Genomic DNA, 21,145 nt, shown 5'->3' with positions numbered 1-21,145 from the left:
GGATGGATGGATGGATGGATGGATGGATGGATGGATGGATGGATGGATGGATGGATGGATGTGCGTATGCGTTGGCAACCAGGGCATTGCTGTGCACAATGGTGCGGGAAAGCGGGGGAGGGAAGGTTGAGGCCAGTGGGGGTGGGAGCTGGGAATGGTTCTTCCCCCCCCAAATTCCCAGATCAGCAATGCTGCCATCTCAACATGAGCCTGTGCGTTTATCAGGGTCCATCTGCGTGGGTATGCGTGTGTTCCTCCGTGTGCATGTGAGAGATGTGTGTGCGTGGTCACCGTGTGGGTGCACCTCTGTCCGTGCCCCAGTGGCTCGCTCCCACCCAACTATAGAGCTGCAAACATGCCTTGTGCCTTGGATCTGGCGAGTTTTCATGTGATTGCCTGAGGGCACGAGCCCGGTGAAGCGATATTTGTGCAAGGCGGGGGGAGGGGGGGAATGAAACCTTGTGCACTAGTGTTCGCGGGGGCAACACGGCGCAGCCTGAAGTGCTTGTCAAGTCAGTCAGGTCTCCTGAGCTTAGGAATGTGAGTCGCTGACCCCCTCCCTTTTCCCCTTCCCATCTACCCTCTAACGCCCTCGGTATCTGCTGTTCTCTCCCTGCAGGTGACTTCCTGAGCTCTGCGCTGAGTGGCGCTTGTGACACCTCAGATTATTTCTTTCTAGAGGGTCCCTCTCCGTCACCCCAGCCTGGCCTCAGTTATACTGGAAGCTTCTTCATCCAGGCCATACCCGAGCACCCACACGACCAGGAGGCCCTGTTCAACCTCATGTCGGGGATCCTTGGCCTGGCTCCTTTCCCTGGGCCGGACGGGGCGGTCCCTCGGGCTCCGCTGGACGCCCTGTACGCTACTAGCCCGGACACCTCACTGGCTGGGCCCTTGGACCTCTTCCCGGCTGACCTGGGCTCCGCCACTCCCTTTCCGGAGATGCCGTGGGAGACTTCGCCGACTGCGGGCACCTCCCCGCAGTGCCTCTACGAGCCCCAGCCGTCCCCACCAGACGTCAAGCCGGGCCTCCGAGCCCCTCCAGTCTCGCCTGCCCTAGACGCCGCTCCGGCCTTCAAGGCCCCCTATGGGCCTTGGGACCTATTGTCGGCAGGCACTCCAAGCTATCTCCCACAGGGAGGCTACCAGCCTAGCCCCGAGGCTGGCTTTCCCCCACTGGGCTCCAAGATCGAAGATCTGCTGCAAATCAGCTGTCCCGCGGACCTGCCAGGCCCGGCCAACAGAATCTACGGTGGCACCTACGATGCCTTCTCCCTGTCCAGCTCCGGTCAGTTGCCCTCGGGCGACTTTGGGGAAGGGGGCGAGAGCCTTCAACCAGGGCTCAGCCTGAGTCCCCCCGGGGAGGGCGGCGGCGGTGGGGACCTCCTAGCCCGAGCCCAACCTTCCCCACTCAGCCTGACCCTCCCTGGCCCAGCCTCTGAATTCTCGGTAGTGCCAGCAACTACAACTGATTTCCCTGGGGCTGCGCAACTCCCACCACCGACGGCAGCCCCGCAGCAGTCTCAGCCACCGCAGACACCGCAGGCAGCGCAGCCGCCGCAGCCGCAGCAGCCCGCACAGCCTGAGCCTAGGCGTAAGGGGCGGCGGGGCGGCAAGTGCAGTCCGCGTTGCTTTTGTCCTCGGCCCCACGCCAAGGCCTTCGCCTGCCCGGTGGAGAGCTGCGTCCGCAGCTTCGCCCGCTCAGACGAGCTCAACCGCCACCTGCGCATCCACACCGGCCACAAGCCTTTCCAGTGCCGGATTTGCCTACGCAACTTCAGCCGCAGTGACCATCTCACCACGCACGTGCGCACCCACACGGGTGAGAAGCCCTTCGCCTGCGACGTGTGTGGCCGTCGTTTCGCGCGCAGCGACGAGAAGAAACGTCACGGCAAAGTGCATCTGAAGCAGAAGGCCCGGGCGGAGGAGAGACTCAAGGGGCTGGGCTTTTACGCTCTGGGCCTCTCCTTCGCAGCCCTCTAGGCGCCAGCTCAGTTCGCCCTGCAGCGTACTGGATGACCACGGCGGCCCTGTGCCAAGAACAGAGACAGCCTACTGTTGGCACTGATGTAGGGGGACCAAACTCTCGACTAACTTCGTCCTCGCCCCACCCTTTGAGCTGGGGACCAGAACCCCAAGGGTCCTCCAATCCCTTTCCTCTAATAGATCCCGCCAACCCCTCTCCCCACCTTGATCCCCTTTCCCTACTGCCACTCCGGACCAACGCCAGGGGGCGATCTTAATTCCCTCGGTTTTGTCCGAGAGTCGCCGCAAGTTGGTTTCAGTGAGTGCGCCCCGCCAAGCCCGGATGGTTGGCTGTTCAGCACCACGCCCGAGGACAGCTCCTCCGGAGCTCCTGGCCCAGGGAGCCCTATCTCTCCTACCAGGCACTTTCTTTTCACAGACTCAGGACACAGACGATTGTCTTTTCTACTCCGGGCTCCGATTTCCCTCACCCCTCACCCAGACGCGGGGGGCTGGCGGAGGTATAACCCTCGCTCCAGCCCACTAGATGGGGTAGGGACCGTGCTTCTTTGTACAGATCTGTCTGAGCAACCCTCGGGTACAGCGTTCGGTTTTCTGGCTATTATTTATTTATCGATTTTGTAAAGCAGATGCTGTTCTCAGGCAGGTGATATAGCTGTGTTTATTTTTGCAATTAAAGCGTTTGTGCAAAAAAAAAAAAGTCCAGTTGCTGGCTCCCTTCAGTTTGCTGCAACCTGTCGCCCTCCCCCCACTCAGTACTATGAGACCCCTGATCTGTCTCTGCTCACTAGAGTGGAACCTTTAGTCTGATAGGAAGACTACCTGAGAGCTCCTTACCTCGAAGAGATCCTGGTCTGAAGGGAAGAGACTCAGACTTTGCCCTCAGGGAGCTGATTGGATAGGGGTCATGGGGAGGGCCTTGGCTCTTCAGAAACTCATCTGATGGGGACAGTGGGACACACACAGAGAAAGAGAATCAGGTACATACCATAGCAGCTCACAGGACTGTTGTAAAGATCAGATGAAATGTGCATGTAATAAAAATTTACCAGCTGTTATGTAACTTACCGTGGACCAACATGTCTGGAAATGGATAGAGTCTACTCCTAGAGGAATGGAATCCCAAGTATCTACCTCTCTACACACATCAGAATGACATGCATGGAACAATATGGCTTAGGGGCTTGATTGTTGGCTTTGGAGGCAGGACTTATGTTCAAATCTTACCCAGGAATTAACTATGTGACTCTAGGCAAGTCTCTGAACCTCCATTTCCCTATCAGCAATATAAAAGAATAAGAAATAGCATCTACTCACAGAGCTGGTGTGAAGATTAAATGAGATATTATGCTGTACAAAAAGCAAAGCAATTTGCAAACCTTAACATGCACTATAAATTGTCAGCCATTATTATTGTTATATAATATCACATCCAGTCAGAGAGGTAGAAGAAAGGAGTACTTTGGGAGAGATGGGAGCAACATGACATCATAGGGTGGAGTTAGTCTGGGAAGGTTTCCAAAAAGGAGGTGAGTGGTGGAGTTGAGCTTGGAAGGAATCCAAAGGCTAGATTTGGCAGCAGAAAAACAAGGAAAGCTGGTTTTCAAAACCATGCCAAGTTCAGTGGACACAATGAAAATAATGCACATGAAATGTAGTCTCTGACACAACCCTGCTGTGTATGTCAAAGAACCATAGGCCCTTTTACAGATAATGAAATGCATGCATCTTTATTACACATAATGATGATAACAAGAACTCATTTATATATCACCTGCCCATTTACCAAGTTCTTTCCCAAATTCCATAACATATTATTATCCCCATTTTACAGATCTAAAAGCAAAGTGTGTCTGGGAACATACATATATATGTATGACATATAGATGCATTATATGTGATATATACATATAAATACTTCATAATCTATACACCCAAAAAAAGATTAAAAGATGGTTCCTATACCTAGATGCTTATCATTAAGAAGATACCAAGTGAATTTCTTATTTAATGTTTGGCTCCATGTTCCTGAGACCTTTTCACCCACTAGCCTAATGGTAATGCTGATAGCTGAAAACCTATATGGGGCTTTTAAGATTAGCAAACCAGGGAAAGAGTGGAGTAGTGGAATAGGTGTTGAGCTTGGAACCAAATAAGGTTCAAGTACTTCAAATCTGCTCCTTATTTCTTGGTGTTACCTTGCTTTCCTCATCTGCAAAATGGGAGTAATAATCTCTGCGTTACTTGTCTCACAAAGTTGTAGAAAAAAGATTTTCTAAACTGAAGAGTACTTCATGGATCTATGTATGTGATTTTTAAGAATAGAGAATGGGAAGACTAGATCTGTGATTCCATAAGGCAATAAGGAGCTCTCAGGTGAGAAAAATCCCTCTACCAATACTGGTTGGCACTTCTCTACAATTTAAAGTCTTAGAGAGTTGTTCATGGTCACATAGTCAGTATGTATCGTAGACAGGATTTGAACCTAGGTCCTCCTGTCTTCAAGTTTCTCTATTCACTAGACTAGAGGAGGGGAACCTGTAGCCCTGAGGCCACATGTGGCCCTCTAGGTCCTCAAGTGTGGCCCTTTGAATCCAAACTCCATAGAACAAATACCCTTAATAATAGAACTTGTTCTGTAAAACTTGGGCTCAGTCAAAAGGCCACACCCAAGGACCTGGAAGTGACTAGTGACTGGACACAGCTGCTGTTATTGTTATCATTATAAGATAGTTCTCTGTAAAAATTAAGAGATTGGATTATAACTTCAAAAGTCTCTTCCATTCTGACATTTTTTGAGACATCTGAGATCCTGGTTAGTGAGAAAGGTGGGCCATAGACATGAGGTACAAGTTTGTGATACACTCTGGATCTCACTTTCAAAGAGTTCCCTTAATAATGGTTTAACCAGCTGCTTTTTCTCTAGGTTTACATTCAACAGCCTTGGTGGGATACAACAGTTGCTTAACATGGGAGGGGGAATTTACTCCCCACATACGCTTGGAAGTTCTTGCTATTCAACTCTCCATTCTGGTACCTAAAACACACACACACACACACACACACACACACACACACACACACACTTTCCCCAACAGCCACTAATGGGAATGAATAGTTCATGTTTATGTAATAATACTGAAAGGTGTTTTCCTCACAACAAACCTGTGAAGAAGGTAGCATGAATATCATTCTCATTTTACAGATGAAGTAATTGGAGCAACTGACTTGCCCAGAATCACAGCCAAGTGAATGTTTAGAGCCAGACTCAAATTAGGATCCTGTGTCTCTGAAGCTCACTCCACTTTACCAGGCTGCCTCAGGTCTGGCAAATTCTAAAGTTACAGATAATATGTCTGTTATCAGAGACTAATTTCGATGATCAAGTACAACCTCATAAGGGAACGCAAGGGAATTGGATGCTTGGCCCCTTCTGATGCACCCCATCTTCTGTCTCTTCTGGTGACACATGAGTTTGCTGTATAAAGAAGTCCAGAGAGACTCCTGGTTGGTCTGCTAGTCACATGACAAGGAGACTGTGCCAAAGAGGATTGGCCACTGAGCTAAGAGGCCACCTACTCAGAAGGCTTGAAGAATCAAAACACTTACCACTCAATTTCTCTTCTCACATCTTCCAACATGTGGCTTGGGACTCCATCAGTTCTCTCCTGGACCTCTAGCAAAGGTACAAGAGGATTTCCCTCCCTTTTCCCCTCCTCAAGAACAGTAAAGGTGGCTCCAGAAAATATGATAGTGAGAGAATGTTTTACTAAATTGAGCCTGAGACTGGATCTCAAGCCTTTCACTGCTTCTTCTGCTTGGGGTAATGTTCCAGAGCACAGATGACCCAGCAGCAATCCTGAAAAGAATATTCCTAGACTTGGTAGCTACCTCATGAGCTAGAGAGGTCTAAAATCATTGAGAGGTCCAGAGGTTGCCCAGTGGGAGGAGCTTCCTACAGCTTTGTGTTAAGGAAAAATCATCGCCACCATCCCTAAAAGAATGAGCCATGCATTCCTGACTGGGCAGGAGATGTACTACTCAGGTAGTACATATTTGAGGTAACTATTCAGCAACCCTAAAACTCTCCTGGAAGTCTTTGCCCCACCCCCAGGGAGTATGAAAGTTGTTTTATGCTTTTAACTATTTATCAATGAATGCGTTTGAGTCTTCTTTCTTATAAGGACTTCCTTTGTGGAAGAAGAAATACATAGCTGTTCTATGGGGACCTAATATCTCCTCAGAGGGAGAGTTTAGTCCTATGAATGGGTATCTGAGGAATTCAGAATCATAGTAGGACCTCTGAGGTCATCTAGTCTGATACATACTGGACCAGGAAACCTTTCAACCATATTGCTGAAAAACATTCATCCAACCTTCTTTTGAAGATTTCTAGTGATCTCTTACCTGCTTGCCTCCTTATTTCATCCATTCTACTTTGTTGTTCAGTAGTTTCAATCATGTCCAACTCTTTGTGACCCTATGTGGAGATTTCTTGGCAAAGATACTGGAGTGGTTTGCCATTTCTTTCTCCAGCTCATTTTATAGATGATGAAACTGAGGTAAACAGGGTTACTTGTCCAAGATCATATAGTTAGCCTCTGAGGACAGATTTAAACCCAGGAAGATGAGTTTTGCTGACTCCAGGCTGGACTCCTGGTGCTCTATCCACTTTGCCACCTACCTTGGATATATTGAGTAACTTTTATAGAAGGCATCTACCAATACTCTTTTGAAGATACCTTAGACATGAGTCATAGCTCAACATTAAGAGATTTACCCTAGTGTAGAAGTTCTACCCTGGGCTGAGGACAAAATGAGCCTAATAGTTCAAAAACAGAGTTTCTAACTTATCTTATTGTGTTCCATTGTACAATCCCTTATGCTCCAATCATATTTGCCAGTCCTCTATCTATGTGTATATGCACACATATATGTGGGTGTGTGTATATGGATGTGTGCATCTGTGTATATATTAATGTATGTGTGTATGCATGTGTGGGTGTATGTGTGTATATGAATTTATGTATGTGTATAAATATGTGTATACTCCTGAACTTGTTCCCTATGCTAGAATAGCCTGCCCTCCTCTCCTCCAATGTGGAACTCAAAGCCATTCTGCAAAGTCCAATTCAAATGCCATCTCCTCTTTCAAGCTTCCTCTAGTCCCCCTGACTGGCATGATCTTTCACCCCCTCAAACATGATACAGCTGCTGTTTTGTCCCTTTCTCCCAGACACTTATAAATGTATTCTTTCCTATCACAGCTATCTGCATTCATCTGTTAGCCCCATGCTATGAGCTCCATGTCTAATAAACACTGCATACCACCACAGTCACTCCCCCACTTAACACTGGGCTCCATACACAGAAGGCACCTAATTCATGTTTGTTAAATTGAATGGAATCATAGGATCTCAGAATGTGAAGTAACCTCAGAAACCACCTAGTTGAACCCGTACCTGACCAAGAAGGCTCCCTATGATATCTCTGAAAAATGGCCATCAAATTTTGGCTTAAAGTCTTTCAGTGGCAGGGAATCCTTTGTCCCCTACGGCAACCCATTATACTTTCAGATAGCTCTTTTTGAGCCTAAATCAGAAACATTTCAACTTCTCCCCATGGCAGCTTAGTGCTCCTTTGTGGTCAAACAGAACAGGTTTAACATCTCTCGACAAGAATAACACTAGCTAACCATTCTACAGATTTGATGTTTACAGAATGGTTTGCATGCATTATCTCATTTAATCTTCACAACAAACCTGTGAGCTGGATATATTATTATACCTATATATAGAAGAGGAAAGTGCCCAGGTCAGTCATCAACAAGGTCTGAGGCAAGATACAAATAGACTCTTGTGCCACCTAGTGGCTACTGGAAGACATATTTTCACATTCTTGAAGTTAACATTAATTCCCAGTTTCTACCCCAAAACTCACCCCCCAGTTTTCTGTTCCCTTCAGGGCTGCTCATTTGGTACTTTTTACATGGTAGGATTTTATGCAAACATATCTACATACAAATTTTTATTGGTTTGCGTATATGTGTGTGTGCGTGTGTATATACAGACGCACACACACATATACATACATACATATATCTTTTGGCATTAGATCTAAGAATTCACTGAGCTGGGGAATCATTTGGCATCTGCTCTGAAGGTTACTTAGTCTTAGAGAATTACCTGGATCACTGAGAGGAAAGTTCAGTGGTTTGCCCAGAGTCATAGAGACAGTACCTGAACCCAGGCTCTAACAGATTCAGAACCCATTTCTCCACCCCCTTATCATATGTAAATGCATATACCTAGAAATATGTTTCTAAATGTATTGTCATAGTATATGAAAATATGTCCACTTTATGAAAATTAATAGAGGAACTATGGTGTAATTGAGTTCTGTGCTTAGGCTCAGGAAGACCCATATTCTAATCCTAACTCTGACCCTATCTGTGAAAATCCTGGACAAGTCACTTACCTTCTCCACTCCTTAGGATTCAGTTTCTAAGTCATTGAAGAAATTCCACTTACTTGCATATTCATAGATCATAGCACCATATATTTAGGACTAGAAGGAAACTTATAGAGGTTTTGGTCCAATACCTTCATTTTGCAAAACTTTACGTATGTGTAGAAAAATAGCATCAGTGGTTGGCTAGGTAGAAAGGCAGGTCTAGCCAGGAAGACCTAGGCTCAGGGCCCATCTCCTCACCCTGCTTCTATGAGAAATCATTAACTTTTCAACATGTGCAGGCAATCTCTAGGACTAGAAGTTGCAATTTTAATTGGTAGGGGGAGGTCACTATATCAATAATCACTGGTTCAGGGCAGGGTTGTGGTGGCTAAGATGTTACATGTGCATGTAATACATGTGTGTACATGCATGCATATAGGTATTATCTTCCCAACTAGACTATAGGCTTCTGGAGGGTAAGGGCTAGAGCCTAGCACTTACATACTTCAAGACTTCCAGGTAACATGCATGGCCTCAGTTTTTCAGGCCACAAAGTTCATCACAGAGTTAGGAGGGACCTGAAGTCAACTCCATCATTTGAACCCAGGTCCTTTGAATCCAGATCCAGGGAAAGTTCTTCCCACTTACTACAATGCCTTTCATTGGATGAGCAAACTATGAATGATCCTCTCTGAATTTTGATGAGCTGGGAGACCTGCTAGCATCAGCCTTCTGGGAAGAAGCAAAGTTTTTGGAGCTCCATAGAAACTGCCCAAGATCTTGTTCAACTGGTAAGAGCCTTGAACAGGTCAGGGTCAGGTCCCATGCTTCAGTGAGGCTGGCTTTGTTGGAAGCCTAGCACCCAGAAGGCATCAAATAGTAACTTGGTTCAGTTGAACTAAAGAGGGTTAGAAGAGTGGGGATGAAGGATTGGAGAAAGAGGTGGATTCATAAGAAGGCAAAGGAGTTGGAAAGGAGAAGGAAGAGGAGCTAGAAGAGGTGGAGAGGAGGGAGAGCAATGTTTGAAAGAAAAGGAGGGGAAGAAGAGGAGGAGGAAGAAGGTGAAAGTGAGAGAGAGGATGGCAATGGGGAAGGCCAAAGCAGGAGTGGGAAAAAGAAAATAGGAGGGAAAAGGAGGGACCCCTGATAAAGAGGAGGAAGAGGAGGAGGAGAAGGAGGAGGAGGAGGAGGAGGAGGAGGAGCATAGCTGAGAGCCCAGGAGGCAAAAGAGACAGCTGCTGAGGTTCATACAGAGCACAGCTCAGGATGGCTGTTTCTCTGTGTCTCTCCTTGCCAACCTGACTGCCTGTCTCTGTCTCTGATTTTCCTATTTCTCTTTGTCTCAGCTATTTCTTTCTGTGGATGTGTAAAATACCTCTCTGTCTCAGCATCTCCCTCTTCCTGTCTCGGGCTTCAGTTCTCAATATTTCTGACTCTCTGGCACACACTAGGTAGGTTTTAAGATAAACATTTTTAGAGCCAGAGTTCCCATAACAACCAAGTGGGAGCTGCTTGTCTGTGAGATATGGCGTGGGCATACATGCACACACAAACACGGACACGCGTGGATTCGCAGAGAAATACACACAAGCAAATATACAGAAAACACACAAGAACAGGGATACATACAAACACAGACACACCAATCCACACAAACGCATACAGAGATTTAAGGTACACACAAATCAGATGCAAGTAGATACAGAAATATGAAACAGAGAAACCACACAAGTATATCAAGATATGGACAGATACACCCGAATACAGAGAGACACAAAGGCACACAGATACACAGAGAAATACGCAGACACACAAAAGCACAACCATACACAAGCCCAGGCACACAGGTACACTGATACACCTAGGTAATGCACACAGACACAGAGAAACACAGTGACTCACATGCAGATCCATGAGAATAGAGGGAGGGCGGACAAACAGGTTGAATTATAAACAAAAAAAACAATTCAATAACGATTTATTCAACAAACATTTAACCAAGAACTAAATCAGTATCAAATCAATCAAGTGATTGACTTGGTCAATCAAAATTGGCATTTACATAACATCCAAGGTAAGGGTAAATATTTGGGGAATCTTAGGCAGGACTTTGATTTGGGGGAACCATGAGGCCCTTGAAGAAGTCATTTCTTCTTCAACCAGTCCAGAGCCACTTCTTGAGGAAGGTGAAGATATCAGTTCAAGAGATAACCCCTTTTTTATGTGGGAAGGGGCCATTACACTTGGGTGCATTCTGCTTTAAACTTCCTGCACTGGCCCTGGGACCTAAGCAGTATAGCTAGAAGAACTAAAGTGTCCCAATGGGCCAGATGTAGCCAGATGTTATGATGGCGGCCTGAGTTATCCTGTCTCCAAATTCTGGCAAGATCTGGGCCCCGGGTGTACTTGGAAGGAGGGAGAAGTGTTTATCACATGAATGAAAAAGCCAGTAGAGAGCGTGTGCAGTGAAGCCACTAGGGAGTGTAGGGCAGAAAGGGGATTAAGTACAGAGACTATCCCATATTCATAGTGTGTGAAGGAGGAAGGTTGTGTGGGTGTGAACCACAGAACCCATATAATGTTAGACAATGGGGCAGAGTGGGTTCTAAGGCCAAGCAGAGGCTGGCAACCCCTTGCTGTGGAATTGGAAGCCAGTCACCCCTGAACAACATCAGCATCTGGAAAACACAATAAGGAAAGAGCCCTAGGAGTCTCCAAGTGGGAAAAGAACACTGGGGTAAAATCAATGTCTCCACTCTGGAAGTGAAAGTCACTGATGGCAAGTGGCAGGTGCTTGTGTGATTGTGCATGTGTATGTCCGTATTCAATGGGAAGAACTGAAGAACACTGGAAAGAATCTGTGGATCTAAATTCAAATCCTAGCTCTTCTACTTACTGGCTGTGTGACCTTGGGCAAGTCATTTATCTGGAAAACAAAGGGCTTGGACCAGATTATCTCAAAGGTAATGCTTCTAGCTCTAAATCTACCATCTGATAAAGCAAGGATTCTTAGCCCTTTCTGTGTCCCCTTCCCCTTTGGCAGTGCCTGACAAAGCCCATGAACCCCTTCCCAGAATCATGTTTTTAAATGCATCATAAAATACTAAGGATTACAACAGAAAGCAACTGAAATACAGCTATCAATTTTTTAAGTCATGTTCCTGGATGGACCCCCAGGATAAGAACCCCTGCTCTAAAGAGTGAGCAACAAAAGACAGGGGGGGAAATGTTTGGCCTTTTACTGTAAGGATAATACCTGGAATGCTAAAGCTATGAATGAGCTGAGGTTGACAATGAATTTAAGGACAAAACAAAACAAATAAGGGACCATTTTATCTAGATTGAGAAAAACAGGATAGGACCACCAGCCAGGGAGAAAGGAAAGATGATAAAGGATGATGGGAAGAACACAGAATCACTGGATTTTTATATGCTTCCACTTTCTCTGCCAAAGAGAATGGTTTTTGGATTGGAAAGGACAGAACCAAGATGGCATATGGGGAGGCAAAGGTAAGAGAGAATCTCATTGCCCTTGAAGAATTCAAGTCACTTGTCCAAGAAAAAACACAACCCAAGATAAAAGTTTTCTTGATAGTTCATAAATGTTTGTTGAATAAAAGTGCCTACTGGGTTCAGAATACTATGCTTGGTGCTGGAGAGAAAGGACATTTAGAGAGTACATGATCCCTGACCATAAGGGTTTGGATAGTAATGAAAGCTGACATTGATATAGCACACTTGAAGTGAGAAAATGCCTTACTTGCAATTTCATTTGATCCCCAGATCCAAATATGGTCTTTGTTACTTTTGTTAGAAAGCTGCAGTGGCTCCCAAATCCCTTGAAGATAGATGAGAAAGAGAGAGAGAGAGAGAGATGGATAAATGGATAAATAAATATATTATTAATAAATGAAAATGAATGAATACATAAACAAAACAAATTAAGTGAATGATTAAATAGATGAATGAATAGATAAATAAATGAATAACTAAACAGACAGCTAAATAAGTTAATTAAGTGACTATTAATTAATAAACCAAGTTCCCCTTTTTGGCACTTAAAGCCTATCAAAATTGGACTCCAGACCATTGTTCCAGATCTGAAGCACCTTCACCATGTTCCATGCAAACTGGCCTCTTTGTACTTGTACCTATATTCAATCCCTAGTCTCCATATCTATACTCAAGTCATTATCACCCATACCTGCCTGAAATGCTCTCTCCTTATCTGTGCTTCTTAGAATGCCCCATTTCCTCTACGTCTCTGCTCCAATGCCACCGCACACACACAGGTCTAGCCTACCTTCTCCCCTTTCCAAATTACTTTGTATTTACTTTATTTCTCTGTGTTCACATATTTAGAATACAAGCTTCTTGCAGGGGTTATTATGGTTCTGTCTTTGCATCCTCAGCACCTGCCACATGGCTGGCATAGAGTGGGTACCCAATAAATGCTTTGACTGAATTAAATGTGTGATAATAATAAAATAACTCAAATTTCTATCATACTTTAAACTTTGAAAAGCACTCTTCTCAAAGTTCAGTGAGTTGAGTTGGATAAGAATGATTATTTTTATACAGATGAAGGATCTAGGAGCTAAAGGGATTTATTCACTACCCAAGGCTGCCTTTCTGAAAGAACTGGGGGCAGCTGTCATTGCTGAACCACCATCAGTGGACCTTGAAAGAGTATAGAGAATGGAAAAGGGACCTCAGAACTGGAGAAGGGCAGACATCCCTGGCTTCAAAAGAGAAGTGGAACCTGCCAACTGGAGGCCAGTGAGCTTGACTTCAATTCATGGCAAAAATTCTAGAATGGCTTATTAGAGAACATAGATGTGAGCATCTAGAAACAATGATCACAAAGAACCAACATGGGTCAGTGTGATAGCAATGGCAATTAAAGATTCCCCTGTATTGGCTTGGTTTTCAAATTGATTGTGTTAAAACCCAGAGTTTGTTAATCCCACCTGTGGGATGGACTTGTTGATGTGAAAAGAAAGTCCTGAACTGGGAGGAGCTGGTGACATAGATTTGGAGAGACAAGAGAGAGGCAGAAGAACTTTTTTTGGAAGCAGCACCCACGTGGAGGCAGAGAGAGAGACTGAGAAGGATTGCTGGGGCCATTTTGAATCACCCTGGACTTTTGAGACCTGCCCCCTGAGCTGCCAAGGACTGAGGAGACATGGCTGTTTTGCTGGTACTTTGTCTGTCTGTTTTGATGTTGTTTTGCCAGATTTGTCCACTGGTGAAAGACTGTCCTGTTGAAGAAGTCCTGGAACCTGGCTGTTGGCTAAGAAGCCCTGAGACTGTCCTGCAGACAGAGAGTGAATACTGTCCACTGGTGAAGGACAGTGCTGTTGTTGCAGGGGTCTGGAGACTGTCCTGCAGGCAGAGTGAATACTGTCCACTGGTGAAGGACCAACTGGCTTCTGAACCAACAGAAAGGTTCCCAACAGCCATAACTCCCAGGAAGTATGTACGAGATTGAATCACCTGGGTTAGAGGACGTTCAAATTCCCACCTCCAAGTTCTATCATAGACTTAGAGCAGTCCTAGATGTACAGTTCATATAGTCCAAGAGTTCTTAACCTAGAATCTGTAGGTTTATATTTTAATAATATTTGACATTTGATGCAATTGTATTATTTCATATTATTTAACATTTAATATAATCATAATTATTTAATATTTTGATGGCATTGATATTTTGCTGATTAGTTTCCTTTGTAATCTCATATACTTTATCCTATGCATTTGAAAGTATTATTCCAAGAAGAAATCCCTAGGTTCCACCAGACTGCCCAAGGGAGCCAGGATGACAAAGAGTAAGACCCTCCCTCCCTCCCACTAGTCCAACCCCCTCATTCTAAAAATGAGGAAATGAAAGGCACACAGAGATGATGTGACTCACTTAAGGTCACACAGGAAGTAAATGGCAGAGCCATAATCTGAAATTCCAAATCTACCCAGACTAGTGAGCTAGTGAGCATAACCACAATTATGAGAAAGTGTTAGCCCCTACCTAGTTCACACCTATGCAGAGGATTAGGCATGCAGCTAATCTCATAGAAGAATATTGTCAGTTGGGGTTGCCCTTTCCCCTTCCACATGCTAAGCTCTTTGGGGAACATCTCCAGAAAGGTAACTGGGACAGCGAAGAGAGAGGCCTTCCCGATGCCCCACCCTACCCCGTCCCAAAATACCCATATCCCCAGAATAGAAAGCAGGCAGGCGATATAAATTCTGTTCAATTCAACAAATACTTCTTAGAGCCTACTACGTGCCAGGCGCTGTGCTAAGGGCTGGTCCCCTAAAGGGCCAGTGTTCCTGGACAGCGCGGTCTGCACTAAGCCTTGGTGCAGGGCGCCCTCTGATGGTCAGCAAAGAGCTACCGGCCCAACGGCGGCTGGCTTGGCAGAAGCCTCCACGTGTGTCAGATGCTCCTGGGGTCACCTCACGCCTCCCGCTGCTTCCGAGGCCGTCCGGGCAATAGCAGGATGGACAAGGACTGGGGAATAGGGAGGTAAAGGCCGGGCGCGGTCTCTCCTCCCTCCCCTCTCTCCCCAGTAAAGGTGCCTCCCAGCGTCCGCCTCCCAGGCTCCAGGTGTTCAGCACACCTGCACCAGCTGGGAGGAGGGATGATCTGGGCCCAGCACTTCTCGAAGGTCACCCAGCTCCCATCTAATCCCTCGGCCTTCCCTCTCCAGGTTGAAAAGCAGGCATGGACCGGGGAACCCGGGAGAGGCGCCGAGCTGAGGTCGGGGTGAAGAAGAAGAAGAGCTGCGGCCCAGACTCGGACCTGGGACCGGCTCAGCCAGATTGTCCGCCCAGAATCCCAGTCCCAGACTAGGAGGCTGCCAGGGCACATAGTGCGTTTCTAAACAGAGTCCAAAAGCGCCTGCACTCGGCTGACCTCCCCCGCCCGGGTTGGGCTCCTTCCAGCTGCCTGGGGCGGTGAAGAGGGGACCGTGGCTTTGAGTGGCGGGCGGAGGAAAGCCAGAGGCCCCCGAAACAAACGGAGACTGTTTGGGACTTTGGTGACGGTCCCTAAAGGGGGGCAGAGGAGGTGGTCCCACATCTGGAGCTGCCCAGAAGTGGGCGCGGGATCCAGCGGAGAGGATTCAAGGTGGGGGTGGGGGATCCCCAGGAGGAGGAGCTAGGAGGGCTCCCTCGGAGCGCCTGCGGGGGCGCAGCCTCCATCCCCACCCCGCCCACCTGCCCCAAACCCCCGATTAGGCTCGGCCCTCCCTTCCCCCCTGCCTCCCCACCGCGGCCTGGCTCTCCCGCGCTGCCCACCTGGGAGGAGGATGTGGGCTATGGAGACGCGGAGCTGAGCCGGGCTGGGTCGGGCCAGGCTCAGCCAAACTCTGTGCTGGGCGGAGCTGCGCTGAAAGGTTGGCGGCGGCGGCTGCTGCTGCGGCTGCTGCTGCTGCTTCTGCTGCTGCAGGGCGGGCAGGGCAAGGGAGGGGGAGGGGGTTCCGAGCGCCCAGCCCCCCGCAGCCCTGACTCCGCCCCTTTCGCCCTACTCCTTGCACACTCCTCCCTCCCATCCTCCTCCTCTCCTTCCCTCCTCCTCTCCATCCCTCCTCCATCCTTCTCCATCCTCCCTCCTTCACCCCCCTCCTCCCCGGCGGCGCATCTGTCTGGGCGTCCCTCCCTCCCCCGGTGCAGCCCCCGGCGGCGGTGGCGGTGGCGCTGTCCGCTGCGGCTCGACTCGGTGGGAAGACGGGCTTGGTCGCCCCCTCTCCCGAGGAGAAGGGAGGTAGAGGCAGGAACGGCGGCCGGGGACCCGGGGAGGGCAGGGCAGGCGCAGGTACCGGCCCCTAGCACGGACCTACAGACCCCACGCCTGGGGCCGCTTGGGCCCCCAGCAGGGTCCCACCTCTGCTGGCCCCGGAGGAGGTAAGTAAGGGGGAGCCGGCGGCTGCGGAGAGGGAGGATGGAGAATCCGGATCCCACCCGCACCTCTTCCTCCTTCCCCAAGATCCCCCAGCCCCGTAACCACGGGGCCTGGCGAGACCCACAGCTCCCGGGAGAATGGGGGCTGGGGGCGGGCCTGGCAGTTCGGGAGGGAAGGGGTTAATGCTCCCTGGGCGGGGGAGGATTAAAAAGAGAACGATCGGGGCTCTAGAGGCTGGGCCTCCCCTCCCCCTCGGTCCCTGGGTTGGGGACAGATGGGGGGAGGGGAGCATAGGACTGGATTGGGGAGGGGGCGAGATTTGGGAATGGAGGAGGGGCAAAGCTGGGCCCATCCGAGGGCCCTGAAGCCACCGAAATGGAGAGGGAAAGGTTGAGGCCGAGTGGGAGAGGTCAGCTCCTGTCCCTCCCCACCCTGCAATCCTCCAGATCTTCCCCCACCCCAACCTGCTTCTAGAACAGAGGGGGAGGGGCTGAGGCCAGGCTTGGCACCTGTGTGTATGTGTCTATCCGTGAGTGTGGGAGCATTCGTGTGTGAGTGTAAATCTGTTTCTCTCTTAGCATGCACATAGGTGGATGTATGTGTGCACGTGTGTGGGGATAGAGTCAGTCTTATTCATGTGTGCAATTCAGTACATATGTACACCCAGGTATGGGTGGTCTCAGAGGTGTTCATCAATGTGTGTCTGCACATCTGTGGGATTGTCTCTGAGTAATGTCATGGAGCCTGCTCTCCACCATAAGGAGAGTTGATGGTACTTGGGGTTATGTGAGCCAGAGTGGGATGCAGACTAGAATTTGTGTGGCCTGTGGGCATATTTAAGGCTGTGTGTATGCCTGCAATTCCTAGGCAACTCTGTGTGTGTGTGTGTGTGTGTGTGTGTGTGTGTGTGTGTGTGTACAGTAGATGCAGCCCGCCCACACTCACTTGGGAGAAGGACTTCCTGGAGGCAGGAGGCTGGATGAATTGACCCAGGGACCTTGCAGGAAGGCACAGGGTTTCTGGATGTTTGTCCAACCCAGAGTTAGAGAGAAAGGGGACTTACAAAAGGTTGCCAGTCAGCAACCCCTTAATACTCCAGGGTCACACGAAAGGTCCCAGTCTTTTGGTGGGATCTGAAAAGTGGGATGAGGAGAATATGGGCAAAATTCTGGTATAACCAGTTGGTGAAGAGCATTTATAAAGTGCTTACTGTTTTCAGGGCACTGTGCTGATCTCTGAGGGAACAAAATAAGATTTTAAAAAATAGTCATTGCCCTCTGGGAGTTTCCATTCTAATGGAGGAGCTGACATTCCAACAATTGTTCCATATGAGATATATTAAATGTAAGCGGTTGGTAACCTCAGAGGGCCAAGCTGTCAAGAAGGTAAGGATTTGAAATGAGTCCTGAAGGGAGCCATGGAAACCAAGGGCAGGTGAGGGGGAGAGAGCATTCCAGTCATTCCAGTACAAAGGCCAAAAGTCCAGAGATGAATTGTCGTATTTAAGGAATAACAACTGTAGCTGGATTGCTGAGTGAATGAAGGAAAGAAAGCAAAGAAAGCAAAGACTGGAAAAGGTGGGAAGGAACTAGGTTGGAAAGGGTTTTAAATGCCAAGTGAAGGATTCTATATTTGATACTGGAGGAAGAGGGAACCACAGAAACTCATTAAGCAAGGGGTTGACATGGTGGAACATATGATCTGTAGAAATCACCTTGGCAGCTGAGTGGATGGACCAGAGTACTGATAACAATGAAGAGAGTTCACATTCATGTAGGGCTTACTGGGTGCCAGGCATTGTGCTGAGCCCTTTCTGGTTGTTATTATCTCATTTGAGTAGGAAGTGATGGGGCAGGGAGAATAGTCAGAAGGGTCTGGTAGCCTAGCCAAGACACAATGAAGGTCTACACCAAGGTGATTGTGTGAGTAGAAAAAAGGGGGAGGATCCAAGAGATGCTATTAAGGTAGAAATGATAAGACTTGGCACCAGATTGTGGGATATATGTGGGATATATGTGTGATGAGTGCCAATGAGGAGTCGAGAATGATACCAAGTATTACGTTGGTAACCAGGAGGATGGTGGCGCCTTCCACAATAGGGTGGAAAGAGGGGAGGGCACAAACGGAAAGATAATGAGTTCTGTTTTGGACATGTTGGGTTTAAGATGCTTATAGGACCATTTGGTGGTGGTATAGGACTGGAACTCAGAAAAGGAATTGGGTCTGAATATATAGATCTGGGAATTATCTGCATAATTGAACCTATTGGTTTTAATGAGATCACCAATGAGAGAGTATACAGAGAAAAGGTCCCCCAGGACAGAGCTTTAGGGGATACCCATGGTTAGTGGGCATGACCTAGATGAAAATCTGGCCTAAAAGACTGAGAAGGAGCCATCAGAGAGGTAGGAGGGAAATCAAGAGAGAAAACCTAGACAGGAGAGTCTGCAAGAGATGACGATAGACACTATCAGATGTTGCAAGAGGTCAAAAAGAATGAGGATTGAGAAGAAGCCATTAGATTTGGCAATTACAAACTCATTGGGAGCTTTGGAGAGGGCTGGTCCAGTTGAATGATGAGATCAGTGGGACAGCAGATTGCAGAGTTTAGAAGAAAGAGAAAGTGAACATACCTTGATTGGGTCTGATGGGTTCTGGCTGGAATGTGCTGACAATTCAATGTTTCTCTGCCTTCCAGTTATGTTGTATTTGTTTGCTTGCCTGTGGAGTAGGATTCTCTCATTTTTGGCCCAGTATCCAAAGTGCCTAGCACTAAGCACAACACGAAATAGGTGTTTATTAAATGTTGAACTGAATTTATCTCAGAAATCAGTAGGACCAAACCAGGTTTGAATTTAGGGGGCAGCACCACGCCTCAGAGGACCCTGGTCTTCAAATCTCCCACCTTTAGTTCAGTTTCACATTTATTAAGCACCTGCTGTATAGGAGGTCCTGTGCCACCTAATTAGGGTGACAGAGAGATGGAAAGGACAAACCTTTGCCCTCATGGCCGTTATAATCTCATAAGAAGAATTGGACACAAACATGACTAATTATCACATGAAGAAAGCTGAAGAGCTTAAAGACTGGGCTTTCTGAGGATCAGAGGAAGGTAAGGAGAGGAATCACAAAAGGTGCCAGGGAAGCAGGAGCTAGAGAGGGGAAGCATCATCTCCAAGGCTTGGACAGCTGGCTGGAAAGAATGGTTTCCTTGGAGACTGAAAAATCTGAGCTCAAACGCTGCCTCAGGCACTTACCAGCTACTTGACACTGGCCAAGTAACTTATCTCCCTCAGACTCAGTTTCCTTTTCTATAAAATAGGAAAATAATATCACCTACCCCCTAGGGTAGTTGAAAGGACCAAATAATATAGATAACTTGTAAAGTAGAGTTTTCAAACCTTCACTAGCAATAGGTGGCATTTATATAGCTTTTTTTTTTTTTAAGCAATCGGGGTTAAGTAACTTGCTCAAGGTTACACGGCCAGTTATTTCTGGGTGTGGTGCTGAGTGTCTGAGCCCGGGATTCAATCTCCAGGTCATCCCGGACACTGGAGCCAGTGCTCTTACTCGCTGAGCCACCTGGCCGCCCCTAAGCAATTGAGGTTAAGTAACTTGCTCAAGGTTACACGGCCAGGTGTTTCTGGGTGGGTGCTAAGTGTCTAAGCCCGGGATTCGATCTCCAGGTCTTCTCAACACTGGAGCCTGTGCTCTTACTTGCTGTGCTACCTGGCCGCCCTATATAGCTTTTTAAGATTTGCAAAGCTCTAATTTACACATTTTCTCATTTGGTCCTCACAACAACCTCCAGCGACAGGTGCTGCTATAATACCTTAAAGATCCATATACATATCGTCCATTGAGAGAATGCAAAAAATTTAAAATGTTGTCATTAATAACCCAATGTCAGCTTGGGTTGAAGTGGATGAGCAGCTTCCTCATGATATCAAGAGAAATCAAGAAGGGCCACCGGCATTTTCAGGGCACCACTTGTGGTACCCTTCTGGGAGGAGGTGGAGGAGAGGTACCCAGATGGACAGGTAAAGATGAAATGGGATGGGCATGCCTTTCAGAAGGAATACCTGAATCTCACAAGATTACAGATCCATTGGAGTCAACTTAGAGGGAGGTCCCTAGTGGAGTACCCATATGGTCGTAAGTTTTTCATTTTTTTAATCAAAAACTTAAATAAAGACGTAGAGGACAAACTTGTCGAAAGTGAAGGGATAGATTACATACTAGGTGACTGTCAGGCTCCAAGGAGATCTCATCTGTCTTATCATTCATGCTAGAGTGACAGGACAGATCCATTTGAATAAAAATCAATGTAAAATTCTATATTGGGTTCAAGAAATCACTTTCACAAAGTCAAGTTTCATAGGCTTGGAAGGGAGTGGAGGTGGTGGGGACTTAACAAATGAGGAACCTAAGGGTAAGGGACCCAGGTCCCTTAAGTTCCATAAATTCACCAGTCATACAAGTAGTGACAGAGCAGAGATCTGAACTCAACTTCACTGAGTACACAGTTAGGACTTTTTCCAGCACCAGGTTACCTCCAGAATAGGAGAGGCCTTATGGCCAAAAGAGCTAATGCCTCTTCAGCTTCATTCACAGATGCCTTTTGAGGTGGTGCAGTGGATAGAATGCTAGGCCTGGGGTCAGGAAGACTCATCTTCCCAAGTTTAAATACAGTCTCAGATACTTCCTAGCTGTGTGACCCTGGGCAAGTTACTAAACCCTGTTTGCCTTAGTTTCCCCATCTGAAAAATGAGCTGGAGAAGGAAATGGTGAACCACTCCAGTG

The 21,145-nt window shown here is 47.4% G+C and overlaps 1 protein-coding gene across 1 annotated transcript in view; it reads left to right on the top strand.

Moving 5' to 3' along the window:
• EGR4 (early growth response 4) overlaps positions 1-2,477 on the top strand; it is a 3,048-nt gene extending 571 nt beyond the window's left edge. Inside the window, exon 2 of the mRNA XM_069067878.1 lies at positions 620-2,477. Within this exon, the coding sequence (XP_068923979.1) occupies positions 620-1,983 (1,364 nt within the window). The 3' untranslated portion in view covers positions 1,984-2,477. The remainder of the gene's footprint in view (positions 1-619) is intronic.
• Positions 2,478-21,145: the final 18,668 nt, after the last annotated feature.

This window comes from Petaurus breviceps, unplaced genomic scaffold (genome assembly GCF_028583685.1).
Source record: "Petaurus breviceps papuanus isolate PSGF00001 unplaced genomic scaffold, PetGlider_PUasm1.0 139, whole genome shotgun sequence".
In the NCBI taxonomy this organism is placed as follows: Eukaryota; Metazoa; Chordata; class Mammalia; order Diprotodontia; family Petauridae; genus Petaurus; species Petaurus breviceps.
The sequence above is the reverse complement of the archived record's forward strand: the minus strand, read 5'-3'. Positions and strand labels throughout refer to the sequence as shown.